Here is an 18,014-nt window from a genome sequence, read left to right on the forward strand (position 1 = left end):
ACCTGCAGCCCTTAAAAGACAGTCTAGGTGACACCACGCACTGCACATTTGGGGCTTTTAAGTTTCCATTCTAATGTAACCCTTTCATAAGACAAGTGTGTTGGACAAAAATATTGTGCAGTCCATTTGAACAAAAGGAATGCATCTGCAAGTGTGTGCTAGGCAAAAAATCATTGAGGATAAAGTGAGTTCAGCTCCCAGAGCTGTGAGGGACTTCTGCTTCTGTTTGCTGTGAGAGTGTGTTGGTGTGTGTGTGTCTTTGTGCACATTACTTGACCAGGTGCTGCTTTCCCACACACACTTTCTATAGTTCCCCTCCCTTCAGAGAAGTTCTTAAACCGTACTCATAATACGAGAACGGGAGAAGAAAGGGCTAAGAGAGATGGAGAGAGAAACAGAGAGCGAGAGAGTGAGGAAAAGATAGAGAGAGATACCACAGAGACCTTACTGTGCATTACCACCTCATCTCTCCCAGCTGGTCCGCTCTCAGTAACAAACCCATACTTTCCTCATCTATTTGACTTCTCTTTACCCCAGAGAGGGAAGGATAAACTGATAATCACCATGCCTTTTTAAACCACAGGCAACTGAACAAATCCACCAGGGCATGTATGCGCCAAACCTCAAAGGGGGTTGGAAGTGCTGGTCCAGAATCAGTTTTAACTGTGTAAATTGCATTAAATAAAATGACTTGGGGAATGTGCTTCTAGATCAGGTAGCTGTATTACTTTTAAAGGCTTGATGTCTAATGAATTACATGCATTCAGGGGAAATAAAACTGTACAGTGCTGACCTGGGACTGTTAACCGCTGAAGTGACCATAGATTTTCAAATGACGCTGGCCGCCAATTGGTGCATTCATACACGTCTGCTAATGAAATGTCTGATGAAGATTGGCAGTCTGGCACACCGGGCATGAAAGCCTCGGTTACTGTGTCATCGCTTTTCAAGCATTAAGGCAGTGCGCACTTGCACTTGTAATTTATTTAAGTGGCTCTTTTATTTTTTTGAACGGGGATTTATGTGGACGTTCTCCCATTGTGAACTCGCTCCGAAGTTTCCATGCAGTCACCACAGGCAGTGTGGAATCTTTGGATGCTCACCAGTACGCCCAACACATTTACCAGACGCAGCCAGATGCTCTACCTCTCTTTCTGTCGCACATACATACGCTGACCTGAAACACTGCAAAACCTATGAGCTCACACTGTACAATGTAGATGAAAAAAGCAATAGATGTCGTGTCACTTTCCCATGCCACAATGACAAACATCAAAACTGTCCATATGTAGTTATTAAAACCATTCACATATTACCATCGCAGATCGCTCACCTAAAACTAACTAGACTTATATATGTAAATGTGTTTTTCAGATGGATGAAGAAGAATAGACGAGAACTTCTGGCGCTGTGTGGACAGCTGGCGTTGTGTGAACATAAAATATTCAGTATTAAATGCTCACGCCAGATCCCAACCTTTTAAACACGACCGGTGAGTCGTGATCCAGATCCGTTATGACTCAATCATCGCTTGCACAACGCTCTACATTTTCATACCGGATAGTCGTCAGAATACCGAAAATGTACATAACCTCGCCTCGGTACTTTCACGTCATTCCCGTTAGACCGTGGCCACTGCGAGAGCAGGGACGTCGTGGTCACGAACATCTTAATCGCACATATGGGCAATAAAAGGCAACTCGAGCTAAGCATTTATACCGAGAATACGAAGGCGTGATCGTACGACTCAGCCACCTTATCGTGCGTCCTCCTCAATCCGTTACGTTTAACAACCACACCCCGCTAGGCGCTAAAAAGGAACAAGTGTCTTTTCTGGGTAGTACGAATTGTTAGCATATGCTGTGTTTTCTAGTGACTGACAGCAGCCTACGTGTGGAAAAGCACATTTGCTGTCAAGGTTTCTAGACAAGGTTTCGGCTCGCGTTAGTTTCATTTAAGCCAGCTGCACCGACGAAGGACGCCAGACAGAAACGCGACGCGGAGCGACGGCTCACGACTGCAAGAGGAACAGCGTAGCCCGTATAACCTCCGGTAGAGCGACGGGAGAAGGGGGTGGCACTCTTCAAGTATGATTCATCCTCGCACCCCGTGTGTCACACCCCATCTCTCTCCGACTCAAGACGAGGCGCACATGTAACTCAGCTGACCGATTCTCCTGGTCAGACGTCAAACACGTATACTGGCGTTAAGGTTAAAACGTTATTATGTACGGGTACTTTTCGTTGTTCGTTGCACCTACAGCGCAACCAAACACCGAGCTTGTGTCTTTATCCAAAGCCAGCTCACACAAAGCTGTGCACGTAGCCGTGGGAGCCCACGATGGAAACAGGACTAAGCTGTGGGCCGAGGCAGCGATTCTCACGTTTGCCAGAGCGTACACCGCCTCACACGGCCCGTCAAACCTTAATATTACACCCCAGTTACAGAAAAAACAAAACCTCGAGGCGAAACGAGGTTGTGAGGCCACGGCTTTTCCGCACGACAGCTGCTGAATTGGTCTCTGGACACAGACACTTGTGAATGGGCGTGTGTGCGTGCGTGTGTGTGTGTGTGTCCATGAAGGGAATTTTTCTACCCTTACTTTAACATGGCTTGCTCCTTCTCTTCTTCTTCCTTTTGCCGAGCCATCACTGCCAATATGATTTTCCTTTCTTCCTCTGTGAGGTGACTCAAGTCCGGAATATCGTGCATGGATGCCGGCGCGGTGGGTGGGCGCGGGCCGCCTTGGGGCCCTACCGAGGCGGACATCTTTTCTGCCCCCTCTTCCTAGGTTGTCTGTTGGCAGTATCCTGGGCGATGGGAACCTCACCTCAGGGCATGGTCCGTGGCTCGAGCGGACCTGTTCTTTGAGAGCCTCTCATGGTCGCGGGAACTCACATTTGAGCCCTTTGTCTCCGTTCGGCGTTTTTCCTCTTCTCTCCTCCTCTCTTCTCGAAATCCCCCCCCCCCCCACCCCCTCCTTCCCGCCTCTATCGTCCACCTCCGGTTACGGGAAGCCCATCTCTACGCCGAGAGACGACGCAAACGGTGTAACCCCAGCATCAGATCGCTAATCTGTAATGCACCATCCACTAGACCGGCGTTCGGTACAAAACGACTGCGAAGGCGGAGCCCGTGTTCCTGTTCTTCTCTTCTGTTCTCTTTCACTTACTACTGTAAGTGCACCGGCTGCTGATGTGGAAATAGAACAGTCGGCGGCAATACCGATCCGTCAACACGTAGCGCTACCAACAACGAGTTGCGCCTACTCGTACAGGAGATAGGAATAAACTGTAACTGTGCGAGACGTGCCCCCATTCACTTTTCCGTAGACCTTCGGGCACACCTTCACACGCGCGCACATCGTTAGGAGTAACCCTCGCATTGCTTGCGTGCTCGCGCACGCCAAACCTATTTTTGGCATCACTTAAACGGACCTCGGACCTAAACTTGAGAGATATTTTTAACAAAATCAATGTTGGGCATGCTGAGAACGCTCAGTTTTTAGTTGAGCCGTTTCTGAATATTACTGCATTAAAAGAACTACACTAAACCCCTCACGAAAGGCAACGATAAACTGGACCATTGCGCTCGTAGCGGTTTATAACATGCTACAGTAGATATAAGTAAATCTGAAGTAAATCAAAATTCTAATCTGTACCGAATTTTAATTTATACAAATAAATCAGAATAACGAGTAATAAACTAATCTTTTTCGAGTAAATCTTGTTTTTCAGAACCATGGACAGCGACGGCTTGTGGCTCACGCGGTACACTGCTCAAATCACCATTCACCGAAAGAACGGTGTCAGTGCCCCGTGAACTCAACCAGCCTCTTTCAAACAATGAGGAAACCTTATTCTTGAAACAACAACTCACGTAAATGAAACAACTACTTAAACACATGTTTACATCTCGTCCACGGTACCGCCAAGTATACTATTAAAGAGAGTTTTAAACTTTAAATGCTTATGTATACACTGCCTCTATAATTTACAAACATATCAAACACGCCTGTGTTAGCTTCTTCAGTGTGCGATTAGTAAGATGTTCTTTGGTATCCACAAACTCCATGAGTGCACTGTTGCACTATTGTCTTTTAGGTTATAGGAAAGATCAGACAAGCGCCACACGCCATCTAGTGGCCTTAAACATAAACTGCAACCTGAAGGTGTCGATCATAACTTGTGACAGAGAAGTCGGATATGAATACTTGAATCAAAGTTTAAAAACCCAAAACATAATGACAGACTATTTAAAAATGAATGGTGTGAATAATTTTATCTTTGTGTGGAAAATCGCTATCAATGTCATAATTTGGGCATATTGTGACCCTAGAGAGGCGCACGAATGGCGTAGCATACATGCATGAAGCAAATGGGTCTAAGGACTACAATGTGATATGACGTCAGCACTTACCCATTTTCCCATGTAACTGGTTTATCCGTTTATATTTAGACTGGGATTCGTGCTGTAACGTTCCTGTTTTGAAATTAAGCAACCTCGTGTGTTTGCGTGCATATATGTGTGTGTCTCTGTGTGAATGAGAGAAACAGAAAGGCAGGGAATGAATGAATTCTGATTCTGAATGTGTTTACCAGAAAGTCTATCAGAAAGGTAAAGAAATACTCTGGAGTCCCCCCGGCGCCATCACGACAGTGGACAGGTGTGTTCTTTCCCATCGCGTCAGGCGAGTCACCTGTTTCTAGTGTTTACCTTCACATAACTAGCCGCAGAGACTCAAATTTAGTCATTACCATGTACATTACAGGATGCACGTCTAAGAAACTTTCAGACTGTTCACACTCCATAGGTTAATCTGACACTGTATTGAGGAAAGATGAGTTTTATTGTTTACAAATAAGAATCAGATATTTATAAAGATATTCTGGTATCACTGAGTCAATCGTTTACGAAACAAAACACAGCTGTTTAATGCATTAATCTAAAATTCAGTACAAGACTAGTAGGAAATCCTCTAGCACCCACAAGCGCCGTAATATGGAGTCGCACTCACTACCTCAAAGCTATCGGAAAGATGTCAGAAACAAAAGACTCCAGGTAGGACGTTCAGTGGTTAAGATGACGCAAATGAGAAGCTAATGATGTTATGCTTTTTCGTGTTTATATAAAATACAGTAGTGACGTCAGACAAGTGACCGATAGCTTCTGGAGGAAAACTGTGAAGCGATGAAGGTCAATGCCGGCGAGTCGCGCATGCTCGTGAGCATGTGGCCAAGGTCTTTCCAATTGATGTGAGTAAGTTGTCTGGCTATTGGTCAACGTTGCGCGAGGCTTACAAAGAATCAGAGCTACAAAAGGACATGCGAGGTGAAAACCATGGAAAACGACGGCTCCATGGACGCGGATGCTAGTAAATCAGTTTGAGAAAGTAGGTAAGTACTGGATGCATAGCATTTACGAAAAATCGCACTCTTCTTGCAAGAGGTGAACAGCAATACTTTGTATATACTATTAATGCACGCGATATGTTTTCTGTGAGTAACACAAGGATCGGAGCAGGAATCGCTTTATTGTTTAATACAAGCTATACTACTGACTTAAAAACGATCTCAGCAGACCCCAGTTTGTATATTTTTTACAGAAACATCGAAACATGAAAAGGGAAAAAGTTATTAGGAATACAAGTGTACTTTACTGAAATTCGTTATATTTGTTTATTAATTATGCAGATTGCTCATCACAGCTTGGCTGAGTTAGGCCTAATGAATAATAACACAATACACTTAACGGACTGATTAGAAAAAAAGAAACATTACGCGTGGAATTAATGCGCAGGACAAATCTCTTAGATATTTTATATCAAGGGCAATTCAGACATTTCGTAAGCGTCTTCCGCGCCCTCCTGTGGAGGCTTAGGAATATGACGTGCTTCGTCTCTGAAATGCGCACGCACGCACGCACACGCACACGCACGCACACAGGCAGTTGTATGAGAATAGCTGAGTGGTGAGCCACGGTAGGGTAATATTGGTGTAATTATGTCCACAAATATTAAACATTTAGACGTCAAATTAGCCACTCAGACATTTCATAATCAGAACATCTGGTGTAAGGTCGGTCATTTACATATGAATCAAAATCTCCGAGCGAGCAGAGGCTCGCGTGCGAGACGGCTTTCAAGGACAGACGAGCGAACGCCGGATTCCTCGAATCAAACGTAACACAAGTCACGTGGGTTGAAACCAGAGGCGCAGCGGCGATCTACGTAACAATGCGGGCCTAATTAGCGCAGCTACGGCGGAGCGCGCCAACCGCTCCAAAAAACCTCATGTGTTTACTGCATGGCGTCCGGTGTCGGATGTCGTCACTGCTAAACATGTCTCTTTGCGCACGCAGATTCAGTGACCTTGACGGACTTCTGCAGAGAACAGAAACTTCTGGTAGTGGGGCATCTGTAAACATCTTTGACTGAAAGCTGTGTCCGTAAAGTGGGCTTTCAGTCAGATGTTTGCAGTCGCCGACTGCCCCTTGACTTCCCACGACCAGTAACCGAATGGTCAAGGACCCCAGCCCGAGTGGAAAAACGCGTTTGTGCGATTGTGAACAAACTTACATGTTTGTTTTAAAACTAAATTCCAAATAAACGTTTAGCTGTAGAACTAAGCCTTGAGCGTCAGTTTTCTGAATCACCCTTCTACAGCAGGGCACGGTTCAGTCATGCCGTTTCTCCAGTGTCCAAACATTATGCGCCTGAATCCTTTATAGACTAGACAAATGTAAACAGATCTTTGTTAGCTGTCAGGCATGTCTGAATACACGATCTTGACATGAAGTAACATTATTTCACCAACCAGACCGGATAAAATACACAGTGCCTTACACCGGTGAACATCGCTGCAGTCAGGTAGCATTACTACAAGAAAGTCGTCCAGTGGAGTTCCGTCCTGTAACTTTCCATATTGTCAACTATGGACACGCCCCTCCTTCATGGCACAGCTTAGCCTGACAATCTCTTTTTGAACCAACATGTACTTGTAATGCTTATTCTTGCCACTGTGTGGCAACAGTAGGATATGTTGATTGTAAATACACAGCGTAATTTAACAGGCATTCGGCTCCAGCCCTGGAATCCAATGTTAAACCCTGAAACTTTGTAAGAACTGCAGGTTAATTGACAAATAATGTAAATGGGTCTCTGACTCCTAGATAAAATGAGGGTATTATGCCTATCACCTGGATGTTGATTACTGTTATTTAAATACCTACATTTCTTGATATAAATTAACCAGCAACAAAATGCAGAACCAGATATTTTCTTTGAGGTTGCGAGACCCGTCTCACTGCATTGCCTTCACTCAGTTCAGTCCCAGAGCCGTTTCCAAATTAGCTGTGGTCAGATTTATCCCTGTACTGAAGGAGACTTGCAGAGGAAGCTATAATTACGCTCTGGCGTCTCCTTCAGGTGACATGTAACAAAGAACTGTGAGATGGATCCCCTGAAAAATAGAGCAGCATCCTTGGACGACACGCACGCATCCCCACTGCGCTAAAAGGCACCCAAGTTTCCTCACGAGGAACACGTCCTTTTCCTCCTTGAAGAACACATCGGTTCATTTGGGTCCATGGCCAACTGCAGCAACGATGCCTGAATGTTTCTCATAGCCTAGTCTACAGGAAACGCACAAGAATTAAACAGTGCTGTCCACTTTGCTGGCAGGCCGCATTTACCTTCACTTATGCAAAATAAATAAACAAACATCATTACAACGGTCGTCAGAGCTCAGTAAATAAGTCTTTGAATACATTTTCAGAGGTATTTTGACAGATTTCCTGATTTCTAAGAAGGCAGTTTCTTATGTAGTAATAAATAATAACGTTTTTGAAAGTTGTTAACATAGTCATAACCCTGCTCATCCTTTTTTTAAACTCCATACACTTGTACATTTCAGAACTCCAAGCTCTGAACGCCACACATTTCTACCATGTTGCATTCTGGGCTCTTACCACTAGAGGTCAGTGTAATAACACGGCTCTGCTTATTACTCTTCAAACACTAATGTGGCAGTTTTGCTCTTGCACAAATATTCTTAAGGAAACGTGGTAACATTCATGGCTGAATAGTCCCCTATTGCTTGCTTCATGCCTTTACAGAATCTGTGAAATGAGATTTAACTGAGGTCCACCTTAATGCTTAAACATTTTTGGAGGGCCCCCAAAAGTGGGCCAAAATCTGATTACCTTACATGACCTCAGAATGTCAGTGGCACAGAGAAACGTCATGATGCAAGTCGTTTTATTTAACAAACTGAGCTCTTAAAATAGACAGTAAAACAAGGAAAAACAATAAAAGCCTATACATGCGTTTCTTTGCAAAAGATAATAGTAAAAGATTTAAATATATTTCACAAGAATGCTTCTGACTCAATAAAAATTCTCCAGTCTGATTTTACTGCAGTCCTCTGGGTGTCTGACTGCAATGCCATTACGGAGAAGCATTTCTATGTACGGTGGCCAAAAGGAATCCTCAATAATTACATAGGGCTCGTGCGGGGTCTCCAGTGTTTTATTTGTTAACTTCTGCTTGAGAGAAATGAAGGAATACACAAATTAATGACCGATAGGTGAACAGTACATTTAGAAGGCATTCTAAGACTTTAATTCAACACTATAAAAACTGGAAATGCAAACATACCTCAAGAATCTCACTCAGTGAGATAAGGGCTGTTCCTGATACTGCCGCAGCACCCTACAGAACGCACATGCGGACAAAATAATAATCGATTAACTATAGTCAGAGCTGTGTGAAGCGCCTTCCCCGTGGTGTACTTTACAGACTAAGAGAATAATACTTGAAAAGAATGTCAATGCTCTTTTGTACTGGATTAAATTTATCACCAGTGTTGGCTGTTTGGAGAGTACTAAATCTGTTACATCCTGACTGAAACAAACAAATCTGGCTTCAGTGTAAGTATGGTGTGAACTGGACCGAGTAGAGAGGAAGCCAACCCTCTTTTTCTTGGTGCCAACCAGTTGCTGACTGGGAAGAGGAAAATGTTCAGCAAGCATGTCACTCAGTGTCTCCATGAGGTTGCCATGGTAATCCTTCACCTTGGTGATTTTTCTCTTCATGTCCTGTAGGATGCTTTGGAATTAAAAGGGAATGGCTTTGTGTTACTAAACACAAAATTACAGGTAAGATTAATGTAAAATGCCTGTTTAGAGCCTGACATCTGTTATTATAAGATAATGTCATATGATATGTCAAAGCTTTCAAAGTAGTTCAGATGCTTAAGCAGTTATAATGAAGTGTTAATAAACTCCATTTAATCCAGAGCATGTCACTCTAAAACATACAGCTTTCATACCACTTTGTCATATAATTTCTCATACAGGGAAAATCTGGTTTAGGAATTCCTCCCTCTATACCACTGAGGACATTGGCCCTTGTTAGCAGACCCAGCTCAGGGTTACTGCTCTCACACGTCTCTGTTAAAAAATCTGTACCTGTGCTCCGACAGCCTCTCATTTTCATCACGCAATGTGCTTACTCGCTCAGTCACTGCACTCAGGACTTCCTCCTTCTCTTTCAGCCAGGCCTGTTCCCTAAAAAAAAACCCCAACAAAAACAACAACAAAAAAAACCCCCACAACTGTTAAGTGTCTAGATGCAACATGGATGGAAATTAACACATAACATGACGTTCTGTGATGATCATTGTACAATGTGTGGTTGTTGGCCATGCTGCTGTGGGACAACAGAGTGGTGGTTGTGTTCTCGGACTGTTTTCAGTCACATTTATAACAGTCACATACAGAATGCAAATGTTTCGGTAGTCCATCCCAGACAGCCTGTGCTGTTGCATTAGGCAGTTAGGTGATGAGCAGGACACCTTTGCAAAAGGTCCCTCAGAGAATCTTGCTTGGCTTGGGAGCAGGAGAGGACCATCTTCAGCTGATTATTGAGTCTCTGCAACTTGAAGACAGGGGAGAAAACACTTTATAGAAAGAAGCAAATTGATTGGGGGGGAAAAAGCTACTTTATGAAGTGCATAACACACCTCTTCCTTCCCAAGCGTCAGCAAGATTTCTGGGTTTGTTGACAGCACTGAGAAGATAACAAAGAAAGCAAAAGAGAAGATGAAAAAGTGTTTATACTGGTGATAGAAAAAAAGAAAAGAATATGGCAGCAGACACTGCACTGCAACTCCCAATGCATGAGCAGCCAGTGCATATTATTCTTTTTTTTTTTTAATGATCCTGATTTTCACTCACACACACACACACACACACACACACACACACACACACACACACACACACACACACACACTCCCACTCCCACTCACACACACTCCCACTCACACACACTACTGCTGACTACAACGCTGTCACGGCCAGCGACGGGTGTGGGCTAGGACACTGCCAGGCAGTCCAGGAGCAACTGAGCATTAAGGGCCTCGTTCAGGGGCCCAACAGCGGCAACCTGGCCACGGTGGGGCTCGCACCAGCCACGGCCAACCACTCAGGCACCACTGCCCTCCTCTGCTCATTCATAATTCAAACATCTTCTCAGAAGACTTACATTTGGGTTCCATTTCTTGCCACTGTTCCAGTTCCAACATTATGGCATTCAAGCGATTCATAGCCTGCCAGTATAAAAAAAGTGATTTGGCTGGTGTACATCACATAAGCATGTGCCGCTGGTTAAAATGTTAAACACAGACAGGACAAATTTAGATATAGTATTTTGTTTCATGTTAGAATATTTCATTAGAATGAAATATTACATTACAAGACTTTCATTTATTCAGAAAGTGTAGGATAGAGGGGGTGGTGGTAGAAAGTAAAGCCTGATGGCACACTTGACACTTTTGCTGGTCAAAACAACTGAAGAGCATTACAGAGTAACAGCTGGTCTAGATGTCTCACCTCGCTTGTTTCTCCATCACCAGACTCTGTGTCTGCTAAAATGATCTCATTTTGAAGCTGAAAAACACAATCAGGGCATGCACTGAGCACCTAAACATCAACAACCTTTATGAACTTCTTAAAGTCCACTAGTATAAACTTAAATTTTAGGACCAAAGGCATGGATTTTCTCAAATATGTACAACAGAATAATGCTTTACATTCTTCCATTGTAAACTTTCATAAAAACTAAACCTTATTATCATTTTACATTTCATTATGTGGGATGTGACTGCAGCATCAGCTAATTGGCAGGGCTAAAAAGAAAAAAACCCAGATCTTTAAATTCTGAGGCAAGCCCGTTATTAGATAAATCACCTTTTGTAAAAGCCCAAACTGTTCCTCGCATTGGTCCAGCAACTCGGCTCTCATCGTCTCTGAGCACCCGGTGTGTGCTGGACTCTGAGCACCCGGTGTCTGCTGTATCTCCTCGTCCATTACTTACTGCTTATATTCGTGCCTAAGCAGAGTGAAAGTGTATTTGCAGACATTCCATTATTAAATCAACGTACCCGGTATGGCAAGCAAACGAGCTGGCAAGATGAACTGGCTACAACCATACTTATAAAAACACAGATTGGCAGGAGGAGCTAAAAAGGTCTCCTAGCTAATACCTAGGCTATAAGCTATTATAGCAATCTAGCGTTAATGATCGGACTGTTGTGTGGCAAGCAAGTCAATTAAACAAGCGTTAGCTAACTTTAGATAAGTAGCTTACTTGGCCCGATAGCTTAGCCAAGTAAACCCAAACAAAAATCACCGGGTAGGTTACTAGGTTACTTATTCTGTCAGTCATAATGAGCGAGCTAAGCTAGCTAACTTACCTAACCACTGACTTTATAGCTGAAGATAATTGTAGCTAGGTTAGCTATCTATGCTAACAAAGAAGACTTCTTCGTATCCATTCGTCTGTCTCTTCATAGCACTCACAGCACAAGTCTTTTTTTTTTTCTTATCGTCTTGGTTAAAACTCTCGGTAGTGTAACAGATTAGTTAGAGCTACCCAGCCCAGTTAAGCGCCATTACTCCAGAGACGAGACGTTGACTTTTCTACACCCAAACAAAAATGCCGCCAGGACTACGGTCATGACGTACTTCCTCGCGTAATTTGCAGAACAGATTCATGAGCGTAAAAACGGCACAACCTGCGCGCAATTCGTACCGGTCCAGTCACTGGTAAACTTCTTATTTAAACTATATTTGGAACTTCTAATTACAATAGCAGTTAGTTCATTGCTTCGGGCATACTTACAAACATAGTATATGTGTGTATATCTATGGTTTCAGACGAGTGGTTTGATGGAGAAACTGTTGAAAAAAGCGATGATATAGGCCTATTAGGCGAGGTTAATGAGTTTCAGTAGAAACAACAAGCACACAAAATGCAAAAAAAATAAAAAAATAAATCAATCAATGAAGGAATCTCAATACAAAGACACTAAAAATATCTACACAGAGCTTTATATCCCAGCTGGTGAAAGTGGAGGGTAGTATATAAGGAGTATGAGGTAAGATACACAGAGACACCAGCTATACAGGACAAATTCACTTTAGATCTTTAACTTCTTAAGTGGGCATGACAAACCTGTGAGAACTGTTCTGTCTGAAGGGGTAACTGGGACTGAAAAAACACCATTTTTTTCTGCAGAGGTTAATTCTGGACTGGTAAGAGGGTTCAATGGAGGTCAGAAAGAAGAGTATTTCAGGAGGATTATCAATGACCAGGGCCTGGCCTGCAAAATAATCACCAATAATCAATAATAAGTAGCATCATCAAGAAGCCCCTCCAACATGTGCCACCCACCTGTCTTCAGCTGGGTCACAGCTGCAGTGGGAATGTTAAAGGAATCACAACATAGAAGGATCTGCAAGACTCTGACTCAAAAAACCACACACTCCACACACTCTTGAAGTTAAAAAAAAACATCTTTGGTCCAATGGTCCTTTTGTAGAGACTTTTGCCATCTCTCACACCCTTTCCTGCTCAGTGGTCAATCCTGTTCAGTGGTCACCCCCTGGGCAGTGGCCATCTCTCATTGTATGAGTGTAAACTTGGTAAATATGACCAATTTGGGTAATGTGTTATCAGACTCAAAATGAGATCCAGAAAGACTAAGTGTATCTATTTTATTTCTTTCATTTATTCATTCTTTTGTTCTTTCTTGTTTTCTTTCGTTCTTTCTTTCGTTCTTTGTTTCTTTCATTCTTTCTTTCCAGGACTATCCACTTTGCCAATAGATGAAATACAACGTTATATCAGTGGTAACGCCGGTGGGAAATAAATGTGCACGACACAGCCAGTAAACTATAAGAGATGGGTTTGTGGTGTCCTCAGTGGTACGAACTTGTATGACTCCCTCTTTCAATGTCAGTCTGTAAAACTGTGTGTGTGTGTTGTTACAGTGATCTACAGTAACTGAAGTTCATTATGCTGATTTTCTTCTTTTAGGCTGTGTATCTCCCAGACAAAAGCTGCAGACAGCTAGCCTCAGTTCTTTGGTCAGAATCCTCAAGGAAGTGAAAACATAAATGTAAGACACCTGTCACATCAAAATATTTTCTTAGGTATGAAGAATATGAGACATTTTATGTAAAAATATGTCTGTTTCAACATGAGAATATAGCGGATTTCAAACAAAATTGGTTTGACTCCTGCAACTTTGAATCACACTCCTTAGAGCTATATTATAGGCAATTTAAATAAAATTATTTAAGTTAAATAATTGCAATATTTTTTAATAGCGACGCATATGAAGTTTAAATGAGTTCAGAAGACTTAGAGACCTCAGTGACAATAAGCTGACAGACTCAAGAGGAAACGTGTTTTTGCTGTCAACTCTGTGAAATCTGCCTTCTAAACTGTAAATTACCAACAAAGAGCATCACATAATTCAATAAGGGAATAAGCACATTAAATTATACTAATATGACTAATACTGAATATAGGTATAAACACCTTTTCATATTCATCACATAAAAAACAAAATCTAGTCAATGACATTACAGAATCAGTTAAATGAAACAAAAGTGGTGGAAATGTTGTGGATTGTAATTAATATGGCATAAAAACATCCAATCCAATATTATTCATGTGTAACTGTAACACTGATTTAAGAATAAAATAGCACAAGAAATAATTATGGGAGATCCGTTTTTTGGGATTAAACATAAAACAAGGAGTGTGTCTACTGATGAAGTCAGTCTTCATTTGAAAGTAATAGAAAAATATGTAATAATAAATAAGTATGAGGCATATTCGAATAAAGTGCTTTCTAGATTACGCTAGTTGAGTAATAATTTGTGTTATTTATATTTTATTAATATTTTGACAAATCAATGTGATCTTAGTTTTCATAAATAGCACAACAAATAGCACAAATTTAAATCTGTGATGGTTTGAACAAATAAATACACAAATAAAGTACTAAACATTTCGTTTTAGACTCCGGTCCAGTAGTTGCCGTAGTGGTATATCCTCACTGATGAGTCCCTCCTCTCGCATGTTACTGTAAAGACCACATTTCCAGTAGGCTAATTACAAGCCGGTAGGCTTTTAATAAAAATTGTATTATTGTGCTGTTTCCTGATTTTATCATTTTCTTCTTCTTCATGTCAACATTAGCAACCACAACGATATATAAACATAATAAATCTACTACTACTACTACTACTAATAATAATAATAATAACAACAACAACAATAATAATTGTTATTATTATTATGATAATGATGATGTTATTTGTATAATTTTTTTTAAAAATCCTTTTTGATTATGTTATCACTTTTCATTTAAATTGACATGAGGTTAAAAAGCCTTGCTGCCTAAGTGGTTTTTTTTCTTTTTTCTAGCTCAGACGCTTTCTCCCATCATCGTGTTTTTGGCGAACTAACAGAGTGGAAATCGAATCAACAAAGCCTTCCCTTTTAGCACTCTCTGACACGATCCACGGTCTAAACATTTTACGACTCCCCATGCCTACTTAACATGAAAAACACACAAAATAAGGAGCCATTCTTCAACGAAAAAGAAAAAAGCTCACACAAAAGTGAAACATACCATTTAAAGCTCTCAAAAAGACAAGAAAGGCAACTGGCCTCCAAAAAGAGAGAGTTTCATTGTAATTCATTGACTTGTTCAAAATGCCAGGCTAAAAGAAAAGAAAAGACCGAACATTCATGAGTACAGATGCCCTCGCGAGGAGAAACCATGCTCTATGGCTTTTGTCTACGCGGAGTTAAACAATTTAAAAGGAAGGGTTAACGCAATCCATCAAATTGTCTGAAATTGTGAGGAAATTTCCAAAACCATATGGCCTCCAAGCGTTTGCGTCCTTTTTGTGCGGTGGGACGTACTTGTTTCAGTATGGCGAGCCGCGGGAGGCTAGCTGCGCTCCATTGTCGCTTGTCACATCAGGGAGGACGGCTCGTTTGTCCTCAGCCTTCATGCTTTACGCTAAAATTACGGCTTCATCTGTGAACAAAAAGGACGAGAAAAACTGGACCAAAACTTTGTGGTTTTGTGGCTTTCTTTCTCTTTTTCTCTGCGCAGTCCCAGATTGGTGTTTCTCACATAAATTTCGCGCCGAATAGGCAAACACACGTTGCCGGGTCAAGAAGCCAAGACACGCATATAGATCCAATGAAAGAAAAAGCGGTACTGCGCAAGCCAAGGGGTTGCTATTCCTTTCAAGGAGTGTAGAAACAATAGCAAGAATGTTTCTAAAACGAATAATCTACAAAAAAGATGGGGCAGTTAGCGTTTGCTAAAAAGTAGGGTAGTTTAGCATCTTGGCGGCCGCACGCAGTTCGTTAACTCGAATGACAAGCAGGCTGCTCAGACTGAGATAATTTTCCATAAAAAAAATGCTTATATTAAAATAAACCAACCAAACAGATACACATAGCCGATGTAAATAGTAATATAACTGCTTATCCTACTGGAAACTATCATTACAGTTCTCTGAAAATATAATAATAATAATGATAATAATAATAATAATAATAATAATAATAATAATAATAATAATAATAATAATAATAATAGACTCAACAATATTTTGAACATTTTTATTTTTATTTTTTGCTTTCAAATACATTATGCCTACGCACTATGCTCTGGTTCATAATTCCTAGATATTTAGGTAGGACTTGCAGGACGACTATATGCTTTCAGACATTATTGCAAAATGACATAACTGTACAACTTATACAAATAATGGAAATTAATCAATATAAATACTCGTAAACCACATAAAACAACCGCACTTGTCTTGTTTATTGCAATTTCTAGAACAATGAACGTATCACACTAATCAGTACATTTCACATGTTGCAGAGAAACACGTAAAATGTAGATATTTGAAGTGAGTCAAAATGTGTTTGTAACTAGCATGAATTTGCTTAGTGTTAAAATAGCGTTATTTTTAAAAAGACAAAAAAAATAAAATAAACAAGAACAACAACTGTGACATTATAAACAGGACAGAAAATGAGGAGATAAGAGCAAGTTTTAGATCTCATTTTTATGCTCCACGCTCGTACGCAATCAGTCATCCACGTCTATTTCTGCGTCTTCGTCTTCAGAGTAGTTTTCACTTGTGTGGTCTGAGAGTGACGCCATGGGTGACAGGCGCAATTTGTGTGTAATCTCCCGCTCGTGGCCCAGCTGGGCAGGGCACTCTGGCCCCGAGGGTCCCATGGTTCCCCTAGCACACCTCTCTAGGTCGGCCAGTCTGGCAATTTTCTCTAGAGGAACGGCTCCGATGGCTTTGGCGGATTCCACATCAGCTTTCATTTCCTCCAAATCCCGCTTTAATTTGGCGCGGCGGTTCTGAAACCAAGTGATTACTTGTGCATTAGTTAAACCTAGTTGCTGCGCTATTTGGTCTCGATCCACCGGTGACAAATATTTCTGATAGAGAAACCGCTTCTCTAGCTCGTAAATCTGGTGGTTGGTAAACGCAGTCCTGGATTTTCTGCGCTTTTTTGGGTTGCCCCTTTGTTCAAACAGAGTGATCCCATCTCTGCCTGTGGAAGATACAACACATCACCCATGACATTACCTCTGACACTATAGCCTTTTCTTTGACGAGGCGTTATTTAAACATTTGGAAATACATGAAGTAAACTGTGTCCAAATTATCACCAGCATCACCAGTATCATTATCAACAACAAGTATTAGTAAATCGCTATTAACTATTTAAATTCCTTAGTTGTCTAACATAAAGCAGTCCTTACCTTCAGCTGCTTGGAGCACCCCCAATTCAAGACCTTTGAAAGTCTTACAAGCTAGCTCCTGAAGTGCGCAAAGAGGCGACGTTTGGGAGATAAGCGATCGTTTCAATATGCCATTGCTCGAAGATCGGTGCTTCACGGCCCCAGAACTGAGGTGAGTGATTCCACAGGCATCCCTGTAAAAATGTCTCTTCCCGGACGGCTTGCTGAGAATGTCGGCGATGCTGAAAGGTGTGAGGGGTTTGTTAGAGCTCGCGGGTGGCGGAAGATGGTCCAAGGCGCTCCGTCTTCTGTTTTCATGAATCACTTCACAAATGCTGACCACCTTGGCGGACGTCATTATATCCAGTGAGATTAATATCGAAATATAGTATCAGGAAAGCAAAGAGATCGAATTACTTTAATTGAAGTTCATGAAGGATTTTGTCTCATGAAATCCTATTCGTACATCAAAAATGTTATATCCTCAGATCAAAGTCTGCAGAGGCAGCTGACAAGTAAGTGTAAGTTACCGTTAAATGGCGTGAAACGTTGGAAGCGTATTATTCCTGCCTCTCCCTCGGTCCTTTAATACTTGCGGGGACACTGTAAGTTTGGAAAGAAGGGAGCTCAGTTTGAGGCCCGATAATTAGCTGGCATGTCGAGGAGTAGGAGGAGTTCTGCTCAATATATGGCCTCTTTAGCGGGTCTCTTTTCACAGGCCAGTTTAAAACAAGCAAATACACAATCAATCAAAACAAAGAAAGGCAAATGAACTTTGTGCAGTACGCTACACTCTATTCCAAGTAAGCTGTCATTTTAAGATAAGAAAAAATTAAAAGTCAAACTGAATCAATATGGGTAGGG

At 41.6% G+C, this 18,014-nt stretch overlaps 3 protein-coding genes across 11 annotated transcripts in view; all 3 read right to left on the reverse strand.

The window, feature by feature from the left end:
* The window catches only part of rims1b (regulating synaptic membrane exocytosis 1b), a 59,088-nt gene extending 55,599 nt beyond the window's left edge, over positions 1-3,489 (reverse strand). The window contains exon 1 of one of the 7 annotated variants that reach the window (XM_081700993.1): positions 2,603-3,489. In XM_081700993.1, coding sequence (XP_081557119.1) covers positions 2,603-2,769 — 167 coding nt within the window. In that variant the 5' untranslated portion in view covers positions 2,770-3,489. The remainder of the gene's footprint in view (positions 1-2,602) is intronic. The other 6 variants (XM_081700994.1, XM_081700995.1, XM_081700996.1 and 3 more) reach the window with 6 other exon arrangements.
* A 4,754-nt stretch (positions 3,490-8,243) lies between these two features.
* On the reverse strand, positions 8,244-12,009 carry cenpk (centromere protein K). 3 transcript variants are annotated; one of them, XM_027009990.3, is made up of 10 exons: positions 11,863-12,009; positions 11,251-11,392; positions 10,894-10,950; positions 10,547-10,610; positions 10,023-10,069; positions 9,855-9,937; positions 9,469-9,567; positions 8,971-9,106; positions 8,657-8,710; positions 8,244-8,541 (listed from the first exon to the last, which is right to left on the reverse strand). In XM_027009990.3, exons 2-10 carry the CDS (start codon positions 11,368-11,370, stop codon positions 8,386-8,388), a joined length of 816 nt encoding a protein of 271 aa, XP_026865791.2. In that variant the 5' UTR covers positions 11,371-11,392; positions 11,863-12,009; the 3' UTR covers positions 8,244-8,385. The 3 variants fall into 3 exon arrangements, with proteins under 3 accessions (XP_026865791.2, XP_035390864.1, XP_026865782.2); XM_035534971.2 differs by having other exon boundaries at positions 9,855-9,931; positions 11,757-12,009; XM_027009981.3 differs by having other exon boundaries at positions 11,757-12,009.
* A 4,013-nt stretch (positions 12,010-16,022) lies between these two features.
* Positions 16,023-17,685, reverse strand: lbx1b (ladybird homeobox 1b). Its single transcript, XM_027010065.3, has 2 exons — positions 17,172-17,685; positions 16,023-16,960 (listed from the first exon to the last, which is right to left on the reverse strand). The coding sequence occupies exons 1-2, from the start codon at positions 17,506-17,508 to the stop codon at positions 16,479-16,481; spliced, it is 819 nt and encodes a 272-aa protein (XP_026865866.1). The 5' UTR covers positions 17,509-17,685; the 3' UTR covers positions 16,023-16,478.
* Between the last annotated feature and the right edge of the window lie 329 nt (positions 17,686-18,014).

Source organism: Electrophorus electricus, chromosome 18 (genome assembly GCF_041902795.1).
Source record: "Electrophorus electricus isolate QZ-2024a chromosome 18, ASM4190279v1, whole genome shotgun sequence".
NCBI lineage: Eukaryota > Metazoa > Chordata > Actinopteri > Gymnotiformes > Gymnotidae > Electrophorus > Electrophorus electricus.

Bases quoted from the DNA above. Each gene is read 5' to 3' on its own strand.
- lbx1b (XM_027010065.3), bottom strand. From the start codon at position 17,508: ATGACGTCCGCCAAGGTGGTCAGCATTTGTGAAGTGATTCATGAAAAC. The intron at 16,961-17,171 runs GTAAGGACTGCT...TATCTTCCACAG, and splicing joins GGTGCTCCAAGCAGCTGAAG to GCAGAGATGGGATCACTCTG.
- cenpk (XM_027009990.3), bottom strand. From the start codon at position 11,370: ATGGACGAGGAGATACAGCAGACACCGGGTGCTCAGAGTCCAGCACAC. The intron at 9,568-9,854 runs GTGTCCTGCTCA...GTTTTTTTTTAG, and splicing joins CTGAGGGACCTTTTGCAAAG to GGAACAGGCCTGGCTGAAAG. The intron at 8,711-8,970 runs GTTGGCTTCCTC...TGCGTTCTGTAG, and splicing joins TTGGCACCAAGAAAAAGAGG to GGTGCTGCGGCAGTATCAGG.